General features: G+C 37.0%; 2 protein-coding genes across 2 annotated transcripts; one reads left to right on the top strand and one right to left on the bottom strand.

Moving 5' to 3' along the window:
- The first annotated feature begins 1,030 nt into the window (after positions 1-1,030).
- On the top strand, positions 1,031-5,917 carry LOC110912944. Its single transcript, XM_022157785.2, has 4 exons — positions 1,031-1,352; positions 4,768-4,991; positions 5,081-5,188; positions 5,590-5,917. Exons 1-4 carry the CDS (start codon positions 1,172-1,174, stop codon positions 5,710-5,712), a joined length of 636 nt encoding a protein of 211 aa, XP_022013477.1. The 5' UTR covers positions 1,031-1,171; the 3' UTR covers positions 5,713-5,917.
- Positions 5,803-10,517, bottom strand: LOC110912943 (amino acid permease 6). Its single transcript, XM_022157784.1, has 7 exons — positions 10,338-10,517; positions 10,022-10,249; positions 7,874-7,967; positions 7,579-7,793; positions 7,359-7,501; positions 6,709-6,936; positions 5,803-6,365 (listed from the first exon to the last, which is right to left on the bottom strand). Exons 1-7 carry the CDS (start codon positions 10,426-10,428, stop codon positions 5,955-5,957), a joined length of 1,410 nt encoding a protein of 469 aa, XP_022013476.1. The 5' UTR covers positions 10,429-10,517; the 3' UTR covers positions 5,803-5,954.
- Between the last annotated feature and the right edge of the window lie 7,395 nt (positions 10,518-17,912).

Here is a 17,912-nt window from a genome sequence, read left to right as displayed (position 1 = left end):
TGATAAAAAAATAAAAATCTAAGAGTAAATTGCTAAAATCGTCCCTGACGTTTAATAACCTGTTAAAAAAAAGGGTAAATTAAAGAGTAAACTTCTGTTTTGCTCCTTGTGGTTTGGTCACTTTAACGGTTTTGCCCCAAACCTTTAAAAATAGTCATTTTACTCTCTGATGTTTTGGTTTTGTTGCCAGTTTGCTCCCTGCGGGGAGCAAAATGGAAAACCAAACAATTTGGATGGAGTTAGAGGCGGGGAGCAAACTGGCAAAAAAACCAAAACATCAGGGAGTAAAATGACTATTTTTAAAGGTTTGGAGCAAAATTGTTAAAGTGACCAAACCACAGATAGCAAAACGGAAGTTTACTCTAAATTAAAAGAATGACTAAATTACCCTTGTATCAACTTAGTATTGTTAAGAGTATTAGCCATTTTAGATAGATTTAACAACTTTTTTGAAATCTCAGTGGTTCCTATAAGAAAAAAAAGAAAAAACCTTTTTTGAATGGATCTAGAAATGTAAACAAACGCCGGAGACAATTTTAGCAATTTAGTCCGTTAAAAAAGAAAAATCATGAGGACAAGAATAATTAATAAATTTTGTTCTCGGGAAATCTTAAATCAACGGAAGCTATCTAAGCCCATACGTAATGGGGCGGCATGTGAGGGCGGTATGACCCATAGCGCCGCCATAACCCCCCGCACACCAAAACTAGGGGCGCCATGTTTCAGAAATTTGGGGGAGGCGGTATAATTATCGCGCGGTTATAGGGGAATCTTTCAAAATTTGGACCAATCAAATTTAAGCAAGGTTTTTTATAATTAATTAATAAAATTGAAAATTAATAATTAGGTAATGATGGATAGGGGTGTTATGACTACGGGCTCAAGTGATATAACACCCCATAAAGCCCCTGTGTGACGTAACACGACACGTGTCGCATAACGCCCCATAAGGGGCTTTATGACTACGGATATGGCCTAATTCTAGAAACATCCAACACACATGGCGTACAACAGCCCCCAACTACCAAAATAACTTAACATACGCCAGATTCCTGTTACGACAAATCCCGTCGCTTCACTGCCACCACTTGCTTCCATCTTCCTATCTCTCTCACTCTCAACTTATACTTTGAACTCCTCATTCATACAAACCCTAACAAATTAATCGTTTATGGCTTCGTATCAGATATTGAAATCCGGTTTATATCCGTTTTCAGCTCTCCAATCATCGTCTCGTAGGAACGAACGGTTAATTTGTTACGATAGCAGAAGAATTAGGTCAAAAGTGGCGGTTAACAGAAGGTTTGTGGTGTCGTGCAAGGGTCAGGATACCGATGATAATGAAATTAAAGGTATAGTTATGGTTTTCGTGTATGTTATTGTGATTATTTGGTGGAATTGAACCCAATGATTGTAATTAATAAGTGTAGTGTATTGATTTTGGAATTTGTGTGATTATATTGTTTAAATTAACCGCGTGATTTGATTTAGTTTGTTGCTTTTGGAATTCGTGTGTATTAATGTAGTAGTTATATGGTTTAAATTAACCGCGTGATTTGAATTAGCGAGCATAGTGTGAGGATTTAGTTTGTTGTAGCGTTTTGCTTTTGGAATTCGTGTGATTATATGGTTTAGATTGACTGCGTGATTTGGATTAGCGAGTGTAGTGTGTTTCTTTTGGAATTCATGTATATTTGAGTGATTATTCGCTTCAAATCAACTGTTTGATTCAAATAAACAAGTGTAGTGTAAGTATTTAATTTGTTGTAATGTGTTTCTTTTGTTTTGGAACTCCTATGGCATAATGAATTTTCAGTCTATTGAGACTTAGAGGGTGTTTGGGGTTGAGTTTTGAAAATAGATTATGCGTTTTGAATAATCAGAATCAGATAATTAACTCTAACAAAACGTGATATTGAAAGATAGTGTTTGGATTTGATTATGTTGCTTGATATCACAATAATCAGATAATCAACTATTTGAGTGTTTGGCAAATATATATTTTTGGAAAATAAACAAGTGAAATCCTTTTCTAAATGCAAATAATCAATTTTTGGAAAACTGCGTTTTGTTGCAGTAGGGGGGAAGCTGCTTTTGGAAAACCGTGTTTTGTAACTTTCTAAACGCAAAACTCAACCCCAAAACTTTTTATTTTTTGGCCAAACACTCAAAACTTTTTTATTTTTTGGCCAAACACTCAAAACTGATTATTTACGATTTCAAAACTTAATAATTTAAAAATCTCTTTCAAAACTCAACCCCAAACACCCCCTTAGGGGGTTTATGATTATTTTAGATATGGTGTTTGACGGAGTAGGGCATCAGTAGGACTGTTACATGTGAATATGTGATGGTCTCCCTGTTACACTGAAAGGTACAGTACCTTATACAAAGATCATTTTAAGCATCATGAAACTGAGTGAGATTTTGCAAGGCCCTTCATTTTTCGAATAACTAAGCATTCATTTTAATGGCGGTGTATGTGTATGTAAGTCTGTAGTTAAGTTGTTCTTCAGAAAGAATAGAAGCACACGATTAACTTGACAAGATAAATGAACAATGCGGGCCTGTAGTTGATATAAAGTTGTAAGTTTGTAGAGTGATATGATTTGAAGTAATTTTCAATGAATTTTGCTTGGAAATTGTACTTTGTCCTTGAAGTTGTAGAGTATTTGATTGATTAGATTCTGAAATAGAAAGAAAACATGTAAGAGGGCTTACATGGTTTCCATTGTAATAAAAAACGGTTTTCAGAATTCCTATTTGGGGCTGCTAGCACCTAACTTTTATATGCATTGCTTGTCTTTATAAGGTAAGGACGTGGGCCTTCATTAGCAAAGGTTATAGAGCGTGTTGTGTGTGGCGTCTATCAAATTGTAGCATTTATAACAAACTGAGACACCCCCAATGAGAAGGCGACTAGTCCGGTTGTAGTAACCAACCTTGATCCCATATTGATAGTGTTTTTCCAAGCTTCAGGGGTTTTGGTTCTGCTATTTGGAGGATTATAGTGGCAGGCCACACCGCCAGGGAGGGAACCACATGAGCCTGCCTCCAGGTCTTTTGTACCCTTCACTTCTCAGGCCCTAGTCTTTTTTAGGCCATCTGTGGGTTCTGAGCATCAAAACTCACATTCAGATCCAGTTGTAGCAACTAGCAACTGTACTTTTCTCATTGAAGTTGATTTATGTTTACCAGAGTAGGAGCTATTACGGGTTTTAGGTGACCAAGCAGTACATTATTATATACCCTTTTAGATTGTATAGATCATTGATAGAAGTAGAACCACACATCTGAACCTCCTCAATTACTACTCCATTTTGATTTTGCCTTTATGCTCTTGTAATAAGAATCTGTATTATCCATAGAACCACACCATAACAAATTAACGAACTGTTCCATAAAAGCTAGTTATAATTAAGGTAGTTTACTAGAATGAGATATAAAAACAATATGGAAGTAGAATGCAAGTATTTGGCCAGAACAGAACCTGATCTTACTTCAAAAATTAACCTGTACCTGTCTCTCTTTTTTTCTTTTTCGTAATTGCATTGCGGTTCAGTGGTGAACCGCAATACCTTTATTGTAATTTTAGTGGTGCCGGCGATGGCGACAATACTCAAATTACTATTGGCGGTCAAGGGGTTCCGCAGGTTACTAAGTTCAAGTATTTAGGATCGTTTGTACAAAGGGATGGGGAGATAGATGCGATGTAGCACATCGCATCCAGGCCGGTTGGTGTATGTGGAGAGCAGCCACTAGGGTTTTGTGCGACAAAAGGTTCCCAACTAAATTAAAGGGGAAATTTTATAGGCTTGCGATTAGACCTACTATGTTGTATGGGACAGACTGTTGGTCAATTAAGAAAGCACAAGCGCGCAAGATGGAGGTAGCAGAAATGAGAATGTTAAGGTGGATGTGTGGGCATACAAGGTTAGACCGGATAAGAAATGAGGATTTTAGGGAAAGGTTAGGAGTAGCTAATATTTCATATAAGATAAAGGAGGGAAGATTGAGATGGTTTGGGCATGTGAAGAGGAGGCAGTTAACAGCACCAGTTAGAGCAGTAGAAGGCTTAACTGTGGAAGGGAGGAGTCGAGGTAGGTCCAAGTTGACTTGCGATGAGCGGATTAGGAAAGATTTGCTAGAGTTACACCTCTCTGAGGACATGGTCCAGGATAGGGGTCTATGGAGATGTAGGATTAAGGTTAAGGACTTTTAGGAGTAGATTCATTAGGTCTGAGCATTGGGGCAGATGTTCAGCGTTTCTTTATGGCCTAGGCAGATTTTGCATTGATTGTGTTTTTCGTATATGTTACCTATCCACCACTTCTTTTGTTATTTAGTATTGCTATTTTTAAAGATATGTGTAGTTTCTCTCTTTTCTACTATATACTATGTCTTTGGTGTCAAGGGTCTCTCTGGAAGCAACCTCTCTATCCTTAGGGATAGAGGTAATGTGTGCCTACATCTCACCCTCCCTAGACCCTACCAATAGCTTTGCTATTTGTGGGATTTACTGGGTACGATTGATTGATTGATTCCGCGAAAACCCATCCTTCAGTAATTTTTTATGTGAGTTGATGACAATGGAAGTACATGGATTGGATCATCCTAAGCGAGTGGTTGTTTTTATTTGGTTGAAAATTTCATGAACACTTCTGTAAATAGTAATACCATTCTATGGTTCTTCACCTGCCCATTGTTTTAGTCTTAACATATCCAAGTCGAACATAGTTTTCTAATATATATTATTTACCGTCACAGGTGAAGAACCTACCGAATCTTTGTTTATGAAAGAACTAAAGCGACGGGGCATGACTCCCACTTCATTATTAGAGGAAAGTTGGAGCTCCTTAAAAGACGAGAATATTACATACACAGAAGAAGATGGCGGTTTTTCAAATAGAAACTCTGTATCAGCAGATTTTGAGAAAGCCCTATCTAATCAAAGGGAGCGATCTATGTCCTTGAACAGTGAGGGCCTTGAGGTTTAAAACATGCTTTTCCTCAATTTTCATGCAATCTTTTTTTGTTAATATAAAGAGATGTTAATTACTCTTTGCGTTATATATGTCAGGGTTTAATTCCACGCGCTAAAGTCTTGCTAACCCTCGGAGGAACGTACTTCTTGGCATTTTGGCCGCTTATCCTTGTAACGTTGGCGTCCTTCTCTGCTGTTTACCTTGTAAGTTTTCTTGATCTTTCATACTAAGGTTTTGTTTTGTTAACTAGTATGTGATGGTCAATGACTGTAATATATAGTCACTAGTAAAGAAATCTTGATTGCGTTTGTGTTTTGTAATGCTTTTCTATAGTCATATTTGGGATAACAGTTATATAAATGTGCAACGAAACTAGCTCGCATGTTGGATAACAATCTAACTTTCTTCCAAAGAAAAAGATGAAAGTATTAGAGGTGGGGAAGTGGTTGGGTTTGGGTGCAATGGGACATATGGGTCAGCCTTTTCTTGTTTTGTAAATATTTAATGTGGGAGATACTAATACAAGTATTAAGTAGTTTTTTTTATGTTAAACCAGTTCGATCCATTTTGATTTTTTAGTGCTTTAACAATGCTCTAATTTCAGTACTTTGGACCAAAGTTTGTGCATGATGCTACCACAAGACAGGTATACCTACCCCAGTATGTCGATCCGTATGCGCTTCTAGAAGACCAACGGATCTCAGAAACCGCACCACGGCTAAACTAAAGGTACTCCATATAACATCAATAGCTATACTTGTCATAGTAATGTTTCTCTATCAAATTCCACAAAAGTTGTGTAAATGTAACCAAGAAATCTTACAAAGAAGACATTTATTTGTAAATATAGATTCCTACTTGTCCAATGAAAGTCACCTCTAGCAACTTGTTAAAAGTCCCCTTGCTAGTGGAGTTCCATTATAATAGTTAAACCTAACCCGAACCCAAACCCGAACCCACTTGGGTTTGTTAAGATTCAGATTGAAAGGGTTTGAACAATTGGACTGAAATGATGAGCCCACGGGTTGACCCAATCGCAGCTACTAGTGACACAATAAAGCATACTAGACTAACTATTTGCATCCAAATCCAAGTGAAGGAGTACTTGCGGATCTTTGCTCGTGAAATATACATCTCTAATGGGAAATAAACCGATAATGGCCAGAACGTGCATGCGCCAAGTAATCCCACAAAGTCGTTAAAGAACGGGAATATCATTGCTATTATTGTCATTACTATCACGTAACTTGTTCTCCAAACAAATCTCAACATATTGATATCGTATCCCCACAATGAGAACTCTTTTGAGATGAGTTTATTTTGTGGCCATTTCTCTTTGCTCCAGCTCTCTACATACCCATAAATTGGTTGGGCTAATACCTGTGAAAACGGTTCGCTTAGTTACCATTTTGGATTGAGCCATGACACGACATGAAAATAAGCAAATTTTAACATAATCAAAAGGGTCATGTTCGGGGTTAGACTGTTTAGCTCGTTTAATTAAACAGGTTGATCCGCCAACCTCAGTTTGTGACTTGTTCAACCAATATTTCACAACTCACCAACCTGTATAACACGCTTACAACTTGTTTGATACATTTGAGTTAAATGAGTCGTGTTCCGGTTACACAGGGTGTATGGGTTTGGGTTGAAAATTTTAACCGACACGATTGATACCCCTAGTTACAATTGGTGACATGGTTTCTTGATGGTATTACTTTACCTGATATGCACCAAGAAGATGAACAACGATGCAAATATTAGCGAGATCGACCAGCCAAAACGGGTCATAAAACCCGAACCCGGTCAAGAAATTTCCCGGTGCTTCGTTTCCAAAAGCCGCATATCCCAACATCCCACACATCATATAAAACACAATCGATGTTGAGATTCCGATGGCTGTAGCCTTCTTCATTTGTTTGTTCTCAGGTGGACTCGATTTTAATGTATCCTGCATTTGTTACACACTTCAATTTTTGTTCAAAACGGAGGTAGCACATTTGACCCATTTACCTATAAATAAGTCATTTGGGTTATATTTAAAAAAAAGAAAACTGTTCTATTATTAAACATGTTAAAATGGCTCATAATCATGTTATTTAAAAACATTTTAGATTATAATTGAAATAACACATTTTTTAAAATCAAATTTCACATGAATTATTTGGTAAAATGTAAATTATTTACACCAATTAGTGTTTCAAGTTAATCCAATCCGAATCTTCATCACCCTTGCAGAATGTATCCATTTTAGCTCACTATCTGACCCGCTTGATCCGCACATATTCTCACAATTACACAAAAGACTTACCTGAATTTCGATGAGGACCCGCTCGATCCGCCTATATTCTCACAATTACACTAAAGTCTTACCTGAATTTCAATGAGGACGAAACAAAACGAATAGGAAAAAGCAAAATCCCCTAAAGCAGAGAGTGTTTTCCACATTTTCTCCATCGCCGTAAAGTCCTTTCCGATCGGTATCCCCGTTAGAGTCGTCTTCCCAATTCCTTCACCTGTAGCCACAATAAAAAGCTCTCAAATAAACTGATTATTAAACGCTAAAATCGAGCAAAGACACGTTTTTCCTCACCAATGATTTTGGAAACTGAAAGCCCGATGCCAATAAATGAATACGAGAACGACATGATAGCAGCAATGACTGAGAGTGGCGTCAGTTTATGGAAGTTAGGGACTTGGCTTAGGAGAATTTGAATGATGGCGAAAATGACCATAAACGGATTGTTGGGCACATGACAAGCAGCTTCGTGGCCGTATTTATGAAAACAGTTGGATCTTTTTACCGCGCTGATGAGTGGTGGTTAAAGATATCAAAACAGGGAAAACAAAAGTTATGTTACAAGAAGTTGATGATGTTGTCGACTTACGCCATGCTCATTGCGGTAGTGGTCGTGTATCCGATGGTTATTCCTATGAGAACACCACATTGAGCTACGCTACAAAACTTGTGTTGAAGGGTTCCTGCATACGTAAACATGGTGTTTGAAAGTTGTTTTAAGGATGTTTTTATGCTTAACAGCGATACTTTAATCATTATTCATCAACGACCCGAAACCTTTATCCTAAACTATAATCATTTAAGCATTAGAAACACCATATTATTCTAAAGTGTGTGTATAGCTTTTTGTGAATAAATCAAAATTAAATGGTAAACTAATAAATAAAACAAATCATATTATTCTTTTAAATGCCATTATTGTTACTCAACCTTAATAAATAAAATACATCATAATATTCTTTTATATGCCATTATTGTTACTCAACCATGTTTTGAGTAAATTAACTATAAAAAGCTATGTCCTTTATGTAACGCTCACCGGAAATACGGAGAGAGAAAAAAGTACACTATAAAGTTACATACTTGTGTTTAATATGACACGTAAATCATTAGGGTGAAGGGGATGTCCCTCTTATGAAATTGGGAAAATTTTCACCCATCCAATTATAATGTGTAATTAGGGGTGAGCAAAATAAAAAACCCAACCCTACCCGACCATTACCCGACTCGAGAACCGATCAAATATAAAATACAGAACCGATTCAGTACCCTAAATATAGGGTCGGTTCCGGTCTATAGGTCCAAGTCGGGTTTCACCATGAAAAGAACCGATGACCGACCCGACCCGAACCGATTTTATATGAAAAATTGGAACCGATCTAAATACCTAGGTACTTGGGTTCGGGTCGGGTTGGGTATATTTTCGGTTCGGTTCGGTTCTCGGTTATTTTCAGTCCGGACCTAAACTTGCTCACCCCCTAAACTTGCTCACCCCTATGTATAATGTTGATTTCCTTCTCATACACCACTTCTTCCCAAAAACACAAGGGGTGATTTCATCCAAACCATTTAAAAAAATAAATAAATAAAATAAAAGGCACACATGAATACTAGTGGGCCCCACCTTTATCCCCTCTCCCACACCTTCACCGCATGTGCCAACAACTCACCGCACGTATCCTTCACCGCACGGCAAAACCTTGTTGATGATGCACCCTTCATGTGGCAAAAACCCTCCCAGCATTGTTTCCCGCATCTACCCCGTATACCCTTAAATATAGCTGGTGCATTTTTTCCATTTAAAATAAGTTATGTAGGACCATTTAATACACAGATCTATTTTAAGTAGAGATTTGGGAGATTATATTTGATGCATGTACATGTAAACATATAATTTAATTTTTCTCTCTTTTATTGTATCCGTTAGTACTGCATACAATTATACAAATCATTCTTTATAAAGTTTAAAGCATTTCTCTGGTAAACTTAAGTTTTTAAGTTAATATAAATAAATTTATTGTCATATGATAATTATATTTGTCATAAATGTTTTTGTTTTTATATTTTTTACTGTTTGACCAATATCATACTAAAAAGTTTAAAGCATTTCTTTGGTAAACTTAAGTTATAAATAAATTAATTATCATATGATAATTATATTTGTCATAAATGTTTTTGTTTTTATATTTTTTACTGTTTGACCAAATATCATACCAACAGTCAGTTAATGTTGGTAGGTGGGAAGTATTAACGTTTTTCGTGTTTCTGTTTGATTTCATGTTTTGGCTGAAGACCGCACCGACCAAAGCACTAATTTCAAGCCAATCGCATAAATTAGTAATAACATTTAATTATATTATTTAATTATTTTACAAAAGGTAATTTTATAATTTAATAAAAGTCGTTAAAAATCTCACAACAATTTTTTTTGTAATTTTATTATTTAATAAAACTCGTTAAAAATCTCTCAACATTTTTTATTTTGGTTACCAAACCGCTTGTAGTCTTATGGTACCAAGGGGTGTTTGTAATTTTATTATATAATAAAAGTCGTTAAAAATCTCTCAACATTTTTTATTTTGGTTACCAAACCGTTTGTAGTCTTATGGTATCAAGGGGTGTAGTAAATTTTCGTCTCCTAACCTTTAAGTGGTGCGGGTTCTAGTAGTGGACACTGGCATAACATTTAGAAGAGTGCTAAAAGAGGTGTGAACAGAATAGAGAGATCGAGATTTACCAAGATTGGATTTTACTGCATCCATATAAGTATAGTTTCTGGCGCCGGTGACAGGATCCCGGTAGCATTCCGTCAACAAGAGCGAGGTATACAAAGTGATGACCGAAAACAAGACGATGGTGATGGATCCGGCGAGCCAGCCTAGTTGAGCAAAACACCATGCTAAGGACAACACTCCCGACCCGATCACTGCTGTTATTATATGTGCGGTTGCATTTGTCCAACTCCCTTCATTAACCAACAAGCAACAATCAAATTAAAAATGATCTAACAAAAACATACATACATACATACATTATGATCGAGATCAACTTACCGGTTCGTTTTATCCTGCCGTCGTCATCAAACTCCTCGCTATGAAGGTACCCGCTCTCCATCGTGGTCGAAAGAGTTGAACCATTTTGCATCTTGTTTTTCCTTTTCAGAATACTTGAATTAAGAAGTATAAATTATGTCGAGAGGAAATACTATTGTTTGAATTTGATCCCTCCAGGGAAGCACATGAAGAGTATTTATAGTGTTGGAAGGTGTTTTGGTATGCTACCCATCAATTAAATGCAATATATTTATAATAAAATATGATAACAAATATTAATTCAGAGAAACTAACCAACAAAACCATTTTCTTGGAAATATGATAACAAATATTAATTCAGAGAAACAAACCAACAAAACCATTTTCTTGGTTGTGTTATATCTACATGATTATTTCAAAACAATTTTATACTTGCTTTTCTTTAGGGTTCAATAAAGCTCGGCCACTCATAGGCATAATGTCATCCATACCTGCGATTACAGACAGTGTTGGTGACCCGACTACCAATTCCAAAAGAAACCCACTGTTCGAAGACCTACTGTGATAAAAGTCGTGACTAGCGTATGACATTTAATTACAAACGAGACTTCAACTGACGACCTCCCTAGAGAAGTCAATCTTTACTTGTTTATTATTATTGTTTACTTCGAACCAGAATACTATCGCATGTGTTACACGCGAATCATAATAATAAAAGAAACCATTTTAGGGACACTTGTCATCATATTAAACCATGTCTTATGGATAATTATTGTTTTAGTTTAATCTCTCTAATTAATTATAGATAACCCTCATACTAAATATTATTTAGTTTAATATCTTATGGATAATTATTATTTAATTTAATCTCTTCTAATTAATTATAGATAACTCTCTTACTAAATATTATTAATTTAAGATATTTTTAAATAACCAAATTATTTATCACAAAACCAAACTTTGTATTAATATATTATTTATTTTTATTTTCATTATTAAAAATATTATTATATCAATTTTATTACATAATTTTTAACAAATTGTATATAACATTCAATATTACATTATATATTAAATTAGATTTATTACGGGTTTTTTAATATAAATAAAAGCTAATTGAAAAATCACTCAATTATTATACATTATATATACACATATGAATTAAAATTAAAAATGATCATGAACAGTAGATTTGTTTTCTTAAATTATTATTATATGAATATGAATCATAAGTGTTTATGGAAAGCAGATTTATTTTATTAAATTATTATATGTTGATGAACAAGTAGATTTATTTTATTAATTTATTATTGTATCTATTTTTTTTATTATTATAGTTGATTATTGTTATAACTAATTTAGTTTACCTCTATTCTATATATATATATATAGAGAGAGAGAGAGAGTGTGTAAAATACAATACCTTTTAACGTGCGACCAGTACGCGGCAAAAAAATAACATGCGTAATTTGTTGATACAACATGCGTGATTAGCATTCTTTTCAATTAGCCTGGAATTGATCAATTCCGTCCAATTCGTTTCAATTTTCTTTCTGTTTCAGCTCAACTTGGTCATTGTTTGGTCAACTTTATCGAATTGTGTTTAAATTCATCTTTTTTGAAAATTTTCAAACAAAAAATGACGACCCGAACAATGACCGTAGAACAGAGGATGCAGGACCACGATGAAGCTTTGATCCAGACCGCAGAACAGAGGATGCAGGAACATGACCAAGCTTTGATTTGATTCGATTGGAGTTAGATGGCAGTAACAATGGTTTCAGATCGTAGAATAGAGGATGCGATTTTTGATCTGGGAGTTAGGGTATGCGTGATTATAGGTATATAACGTGCGTGATTTATGTTTCCAACATGCGTGATTAGGGTTTTTGAGTTTTATAACGTGCGTGATTTTCAAATGAACGTGCGTAATTATATGTCGTACCGGTCGTACGTTAAGAGCTATTGTACGTTAACCTTCCTCTCTCTCTCTCCCTATATATATATATATATATATATATATATATATATATATATATATATATATATATATATGTATGTATATGTATATAGGGTTAGTATCGTGTGAGAAGCACTAGGCTAACTGAGAAACTTGAGAAACATTCTGGACCACACATTTTCCTTAAGCTTTTCGTAATATACACATACGTATAGTTTAAAACCGACTATATACATATGTGTATAATTCAAGATTTGACTATATACATATATGTATATAGTCAATTTTAAACTATACATATGTGTATATTACGAAAAGCTTAAGGAAATGTGTGGTTCAGAATGTTTCTCAAATTTCTCAAATAGGGTGGACTTCTCTTAGGATCCCTACCATATATATATATATATATATATATATATATATATATATATATATATATAAAATATACTTCTAATTCATAAATATTTATAAATTTGGTTATATGAATCGATAGTCTTGATGAATAGTATTTTTTTTATTTATTTTTTTGATATACTTTTTTAATGAAATTTTATTTATTATTTAATTTTTTTTAATAAGTTGCGTTCGTTAACTTATTTAAAAAAATCAAACTTTGCAATTATGTTTATTTTTTCAACATTTCTATATAATTATATTGAATATGGATATTGTATTGTTGTCGTACCAAACCAAACTGAAACCAACAATAAATGCTAATTTATTATCTTGGAGTATTTATTCATTTATTTATTATAATTTTATTCATCACTTATTTTGATTTTTTCCATAATAACTTGCATTCTATGTTTTATTTTTCAGTACTACGATATAACTTTTATTGAGAACGATAATTATGTTGCTATCGCACCAAACTGAACTGAAATGACCGAACAACATCTGTATCAGTGTGGATATCTATTTTTATTGTGTTTTACTTTCGATAAACTGACATCGTATCGCTACCATAGCGTACTGAACAAGACCGGTAACGGTAGTTGTATTCATTTTTATGGCTTCATGTTTAATAACGGATGTCGTGTCGCTACCGTAGTGAATTGTACTTAAACCATACAAACAATATAATTTTCAGTACCGGTATTTATTTTATAAGGTTTGCTTTCAATAAACTTACACCGTATCATATCAAATAACATTGGTACCGGTACCTATATTCATTTTTATTGTTTTAGGTTTAGATAATTTTTTACTTCTACAAATTTATCTGCGACGGTATATGAATATCGATACCAGTACCATGACGATCTGAAATGATCGATACCATTCGAACACCGGTGTCGGTACCAGTGTTCATCTTTATCGTTTCTGTGACAACTCGTACTTTAGACCTATCTTGTAACGTTACGTATTTGCGTGAGCCACCTTAATTGAATAAATGCATGTTTACGTGATATGTGTTTCTATTGTATGTTACGAATTAAATGATTGTATGTATGTTACTTGAACTCGAACCGCACAACATTTGCTCGATTTCACAAACCCACAAACCCATTCGGCCCACTATGCGTAACTCGAGACCAAGGCAACCCGGGTGAAGGGTTCGGCCCACTTTCTCTTTTGCGGATACACATACCCATTGGGTGGGTTTTGACTCTCATAATTGGTAAAACCACAAACACACATCAACCCTAACACCTCTCTCCCTCTCTCTCGAAGTCTTGAAGCCGGCGGAAATCCCCTTTTTCACCCGAGACCCTACTGGTTCCAATCCCCTAATCCGGTTAGTGTGATGTTGTTTGCATTGATAGATGATACTTTGATTATACATGATTGCATGATTATATGTTTGATCGGATGTCTTGCAATATGATTGTTTGGATTTTTATAGTAACCGAATGTGTGAATCGGAGGTGTGTGTGATTTCATGATGAAAAACGATTGAACCAATAGTCTAGGGATTGATCATTGTTCACCAAAACAAGTGTTTGATTAATCGGCCATTATGGACTATATCCGAATGATTAATTACGTTGTTATAGCTAGTGTGTATGCTAGTAATAGGAATTATTATTAATGCGATTGAGGTTCTTGAATGTTTGATCTTTGTTCATGATTATGTTTCGATTAGGGTTCATGTGAATTGAATGCTAGATGTGCCTGTTTGATCGATAATGGTTTTGGGATTAGAAACTGTTCTGTTAATTGATTGATTGTAATTTTGGAAACCTGAATAAGTGTAACCTATCTACATGAAATCAGGAAGTGGTTACAATTTGCTAGTCTCGACACGGTTGCGAGTCGAGAACCCTCAGTCTCGACTCGAGACCACATTATCGACACACAACAGCACAAGCCGAGACCACGGTTGCGGGTCCGGTTGCGACTCGAGACCGTGTAGTCTCGACTAGACCATGATGACTCGAGACCCCCTCTGTTGCGACTCGAGACTTCAAAACCAGCACAACTAGAGACCACCTAGTCTCGACTCGAGATCGCTTAGTCTCGACTCGAGACCGTGAACACTTGCACATCTTATTGGACTTTCACTGTTACAAGCCCAACTGATTTGGGCCGGACACATGGACTCATTTACGTGACTTTGCTATTGATGGACTGCCATGATTTTTCGTGTATGCCATGATCAATACTTGTATGCAACTAGATGGAATATGTGTAGAAAACGTACGTGCACTACTTGAATACGAACCTAACTTTATATGGTAACCATGGTAGGACGTGGTTGACCACCAAATAGCTTGATTTAACTTGTCTGTGTATCTGCCGAGCAACCCAAGGTGAGTTCACACTCTTACCAAGGCATGGGATTCCCGGGGTGTTGGGAATGGGATTGAAAGGATAAGGTTGAATAGATTCATACGGATGCCATTACTAGACTACCATACCATCGTCCTCGGTTGTGCAGGATACATACGTAAAACCTACGTATACCTAAGTTACTCACTGTCCTCAGGTTGCGAAGGACACTCACGTAAAACCTACGTGAACGGATACTCACTACTGCCTCGGTTGTGTCAGGCACTTACGTAAAATCTACGTAACCCCCCACGTACCCCTATCCTCGGTTGTGAAGGATACTTACATAAAACCTACGTAAATTGTACGTATTACTGTTCTCGGGATATGTAGAACACTTATGGTAACGCATAGTCTAGTGGATAAATAACATGGGAAGCCCCCACCAATAGAAACCATTATTGGCCCAGTAGAGCCACATGTTACATACGGACGTACTGTTATGCTTTTACTTACTGTGAACTCGCTCAACTAGTTGTTGACTCTCTGCTGCATGCCTTGCAGGACCTTAGGTACTAAAGGAGCTTGCACAAGGAGGAGCAGGTCGTTGTGGGAATTGGATCGTGAACAAACACTTATTACTTTTCATACATTAACACCTATGTTGGGTTTCTACATTAATGCTTCTGCTATATTTACTTTTGTTGGTTTTGATAAACACCATTCGTATTGATGGAAACTTTTACAATTTATTTATATGTTCAATATGATTGGTGGCTTGATCCTGGTCATGTCACGCTCCCAAGCGGTGGTACTCCGCGGGTGGATTTTGGGGGTGTGACAGATTGGTATCAGAGCCATTGGTTATAGAGAACTCGGTTTTAATATGGGAAACGTTTTATTAAAACCAGACTATAACCAGAACAGTGCTCTCAATGATCCACAACGACGCTTCGCTCCACGTGCAAGACTCGACATCCTAGGTAATAAGGTTTATGTTTATTACCTGCTTGCTAGAAACGTATAGAACTTTGCTCGTAGTACACTTAGATACACATGATACTATTACATGAGAATACCTACGTGCTTACGCTTTTCTGTCATCGCCCTACTCGCGAACCATTCTCACTTACGCTACTTTTACAATGAAGATCATGTCTGGATGAATTAACATGACTCAAGCCCAGCTAGAGGCTCTCGTTCAAGCTCATGTTGCTGCGGCACTTGCAGCCGCCCAAGCAGGAGGTATATCCTGTAGTCATAGCACACACTAGGATCTTTAGATCCTACACTCTTAAGCTAGCTCTTGTGTTTAAACTTTGTCCTATTCGTACACAATCGGTCAACCAGCACAGCAACCAGTCTGCACTTTCAAGAACTTCATGGACTGTCGTCCAAGTACATTTAGTGGCACGGAAGGGGCGGTTGGACTCCTCCACTGGTTTGAAAAGCTCGAGTCTGTGTTCGAGATGTGTGAATGCCCTGAGGCTCGCAGGGTGAAATACGCCACTGGCACGCTAGAAGGAATAGCACTAACTTGGTGGAACGCCCAAGTTCAGATCTTAGGGTTGGCAGCTGCTAACGCCACACCCTGGAATGATTTCAAGGAACTGATCAAGAGAGAGTACTGCACTCGGGAAGACATCCACAAGTTGGAAGATGAGTTGTACCATCTGAAGATGACTGGATCGGAAATTGAAGCTTACACCAAAAGGTCAAACGAACTGGCCGTGCTGTGTCCAACTATGGTGGACCCTCCAGTTAAGCGCATTGAGTTGTATCTCAAAGGGTTGGCACCAGAGATCCAGAGCCATGTTACGTCGGCTAATCTTGATAACATCCAGGCTATTCAACGCCTCGCTCACCGCATCACAGACCAGGCAGTGGATCAGAACAGACTGCCTAAACGTATCAGCGCTACTGCTACCGCTACTACTTCAGCTACTCCTGCTACTCCCAGTGACAGTAAGAGAAAATGGGATGGGGATTCCAGCAAGGGATCAGCTTCAGTTTAGTCTCAGACCCAGCAGCGGAAGACTGACAGTTACCAGAGTCCTGGTCAGCACTCATCGGGTAGTCACAGGCAGGGCGGATATCGCGGGAATCTCCCAAAGTGTAACAATTGCAACAGACACCACAGTGGCCAGTGTAACAAGGGTCGCTGCCAAAGATGCCTCAAGATGGGTCATGAGGCCAAGGATTGTAGAAGCCCTCGGCCTGCGAATCAGAATCAGCAGCAGGGCAACAAAGGATGTTTTCATTGTGGTGCAGAAGGTCACTTCAAAAGGCACTGCCCTCAGCTAAACAGGAACCAGAACAACAACAATCACAACAATCTGGGCAATGGCAACAACAACGGGGGAAACAACAACAACGACAATGAAGCAAGGGGCCGCGCGTTTGTGTTAGGGCAGGGTGATGCCAGGAATGATCCCAACGTCGTTATGGGTAAGTTTCTTCTCGACAACATTTATGTTACTGCTTTGTTTGATTCGGGTGCGGATACAAGTTACATGTCTATGAAAATGGGTAAATTGTTAAAACGTACATCAACACCTCTAAACACCAAACACGTCGTAGAACTAGCTAATGGTAAGAGTTTAGAAGCCACGCAAATAGTCAGGGGCTGTAGTATCGTCTTAGCCGGTCAAACATTCTCGATCGACCTTATTCCCATAGCCTTGGGAAGTTTTGATATCGTTATTGGGATGGATTGGTTATCCCAGCATCAGGCTGAAATCTTATGCAGTGAGAAGATCATTCGCCTTCCCCGTACTGGTCGAGAACCTCTCGAAGTCCAAGGCGACAAGAGTGGTGCGGTGGTTGGCATCATCTCTTTCTTGAAGGCTCAGAAATGTCTGCGGAAGGGTCACACCGCAATCTTGGCACTCGTTTCAGATGCATCAGTGAAGGAAAAGAAACTG

This window comes from Helianthus annuus, chromosome 9 (assembly GCF_002127325.2).
Source record: "Helianthus annuus cultivar XRQ/B chromosome 9, HanXRQr2.0-SUNRISE, whole genome shotgun sequence".
In the NCBI taxonomy this organism is placed as follows: Eukaryota; Viridiplantae; Streptophyta; class Magnoliopsida; order Asterales; family Asteraceae; genus Helianthus; species Helianthus annuus.
Note: the sequence above shows the minus strand (reverse complement) of the source record. Positions and strands in the feature narration are given on the sequence as shown.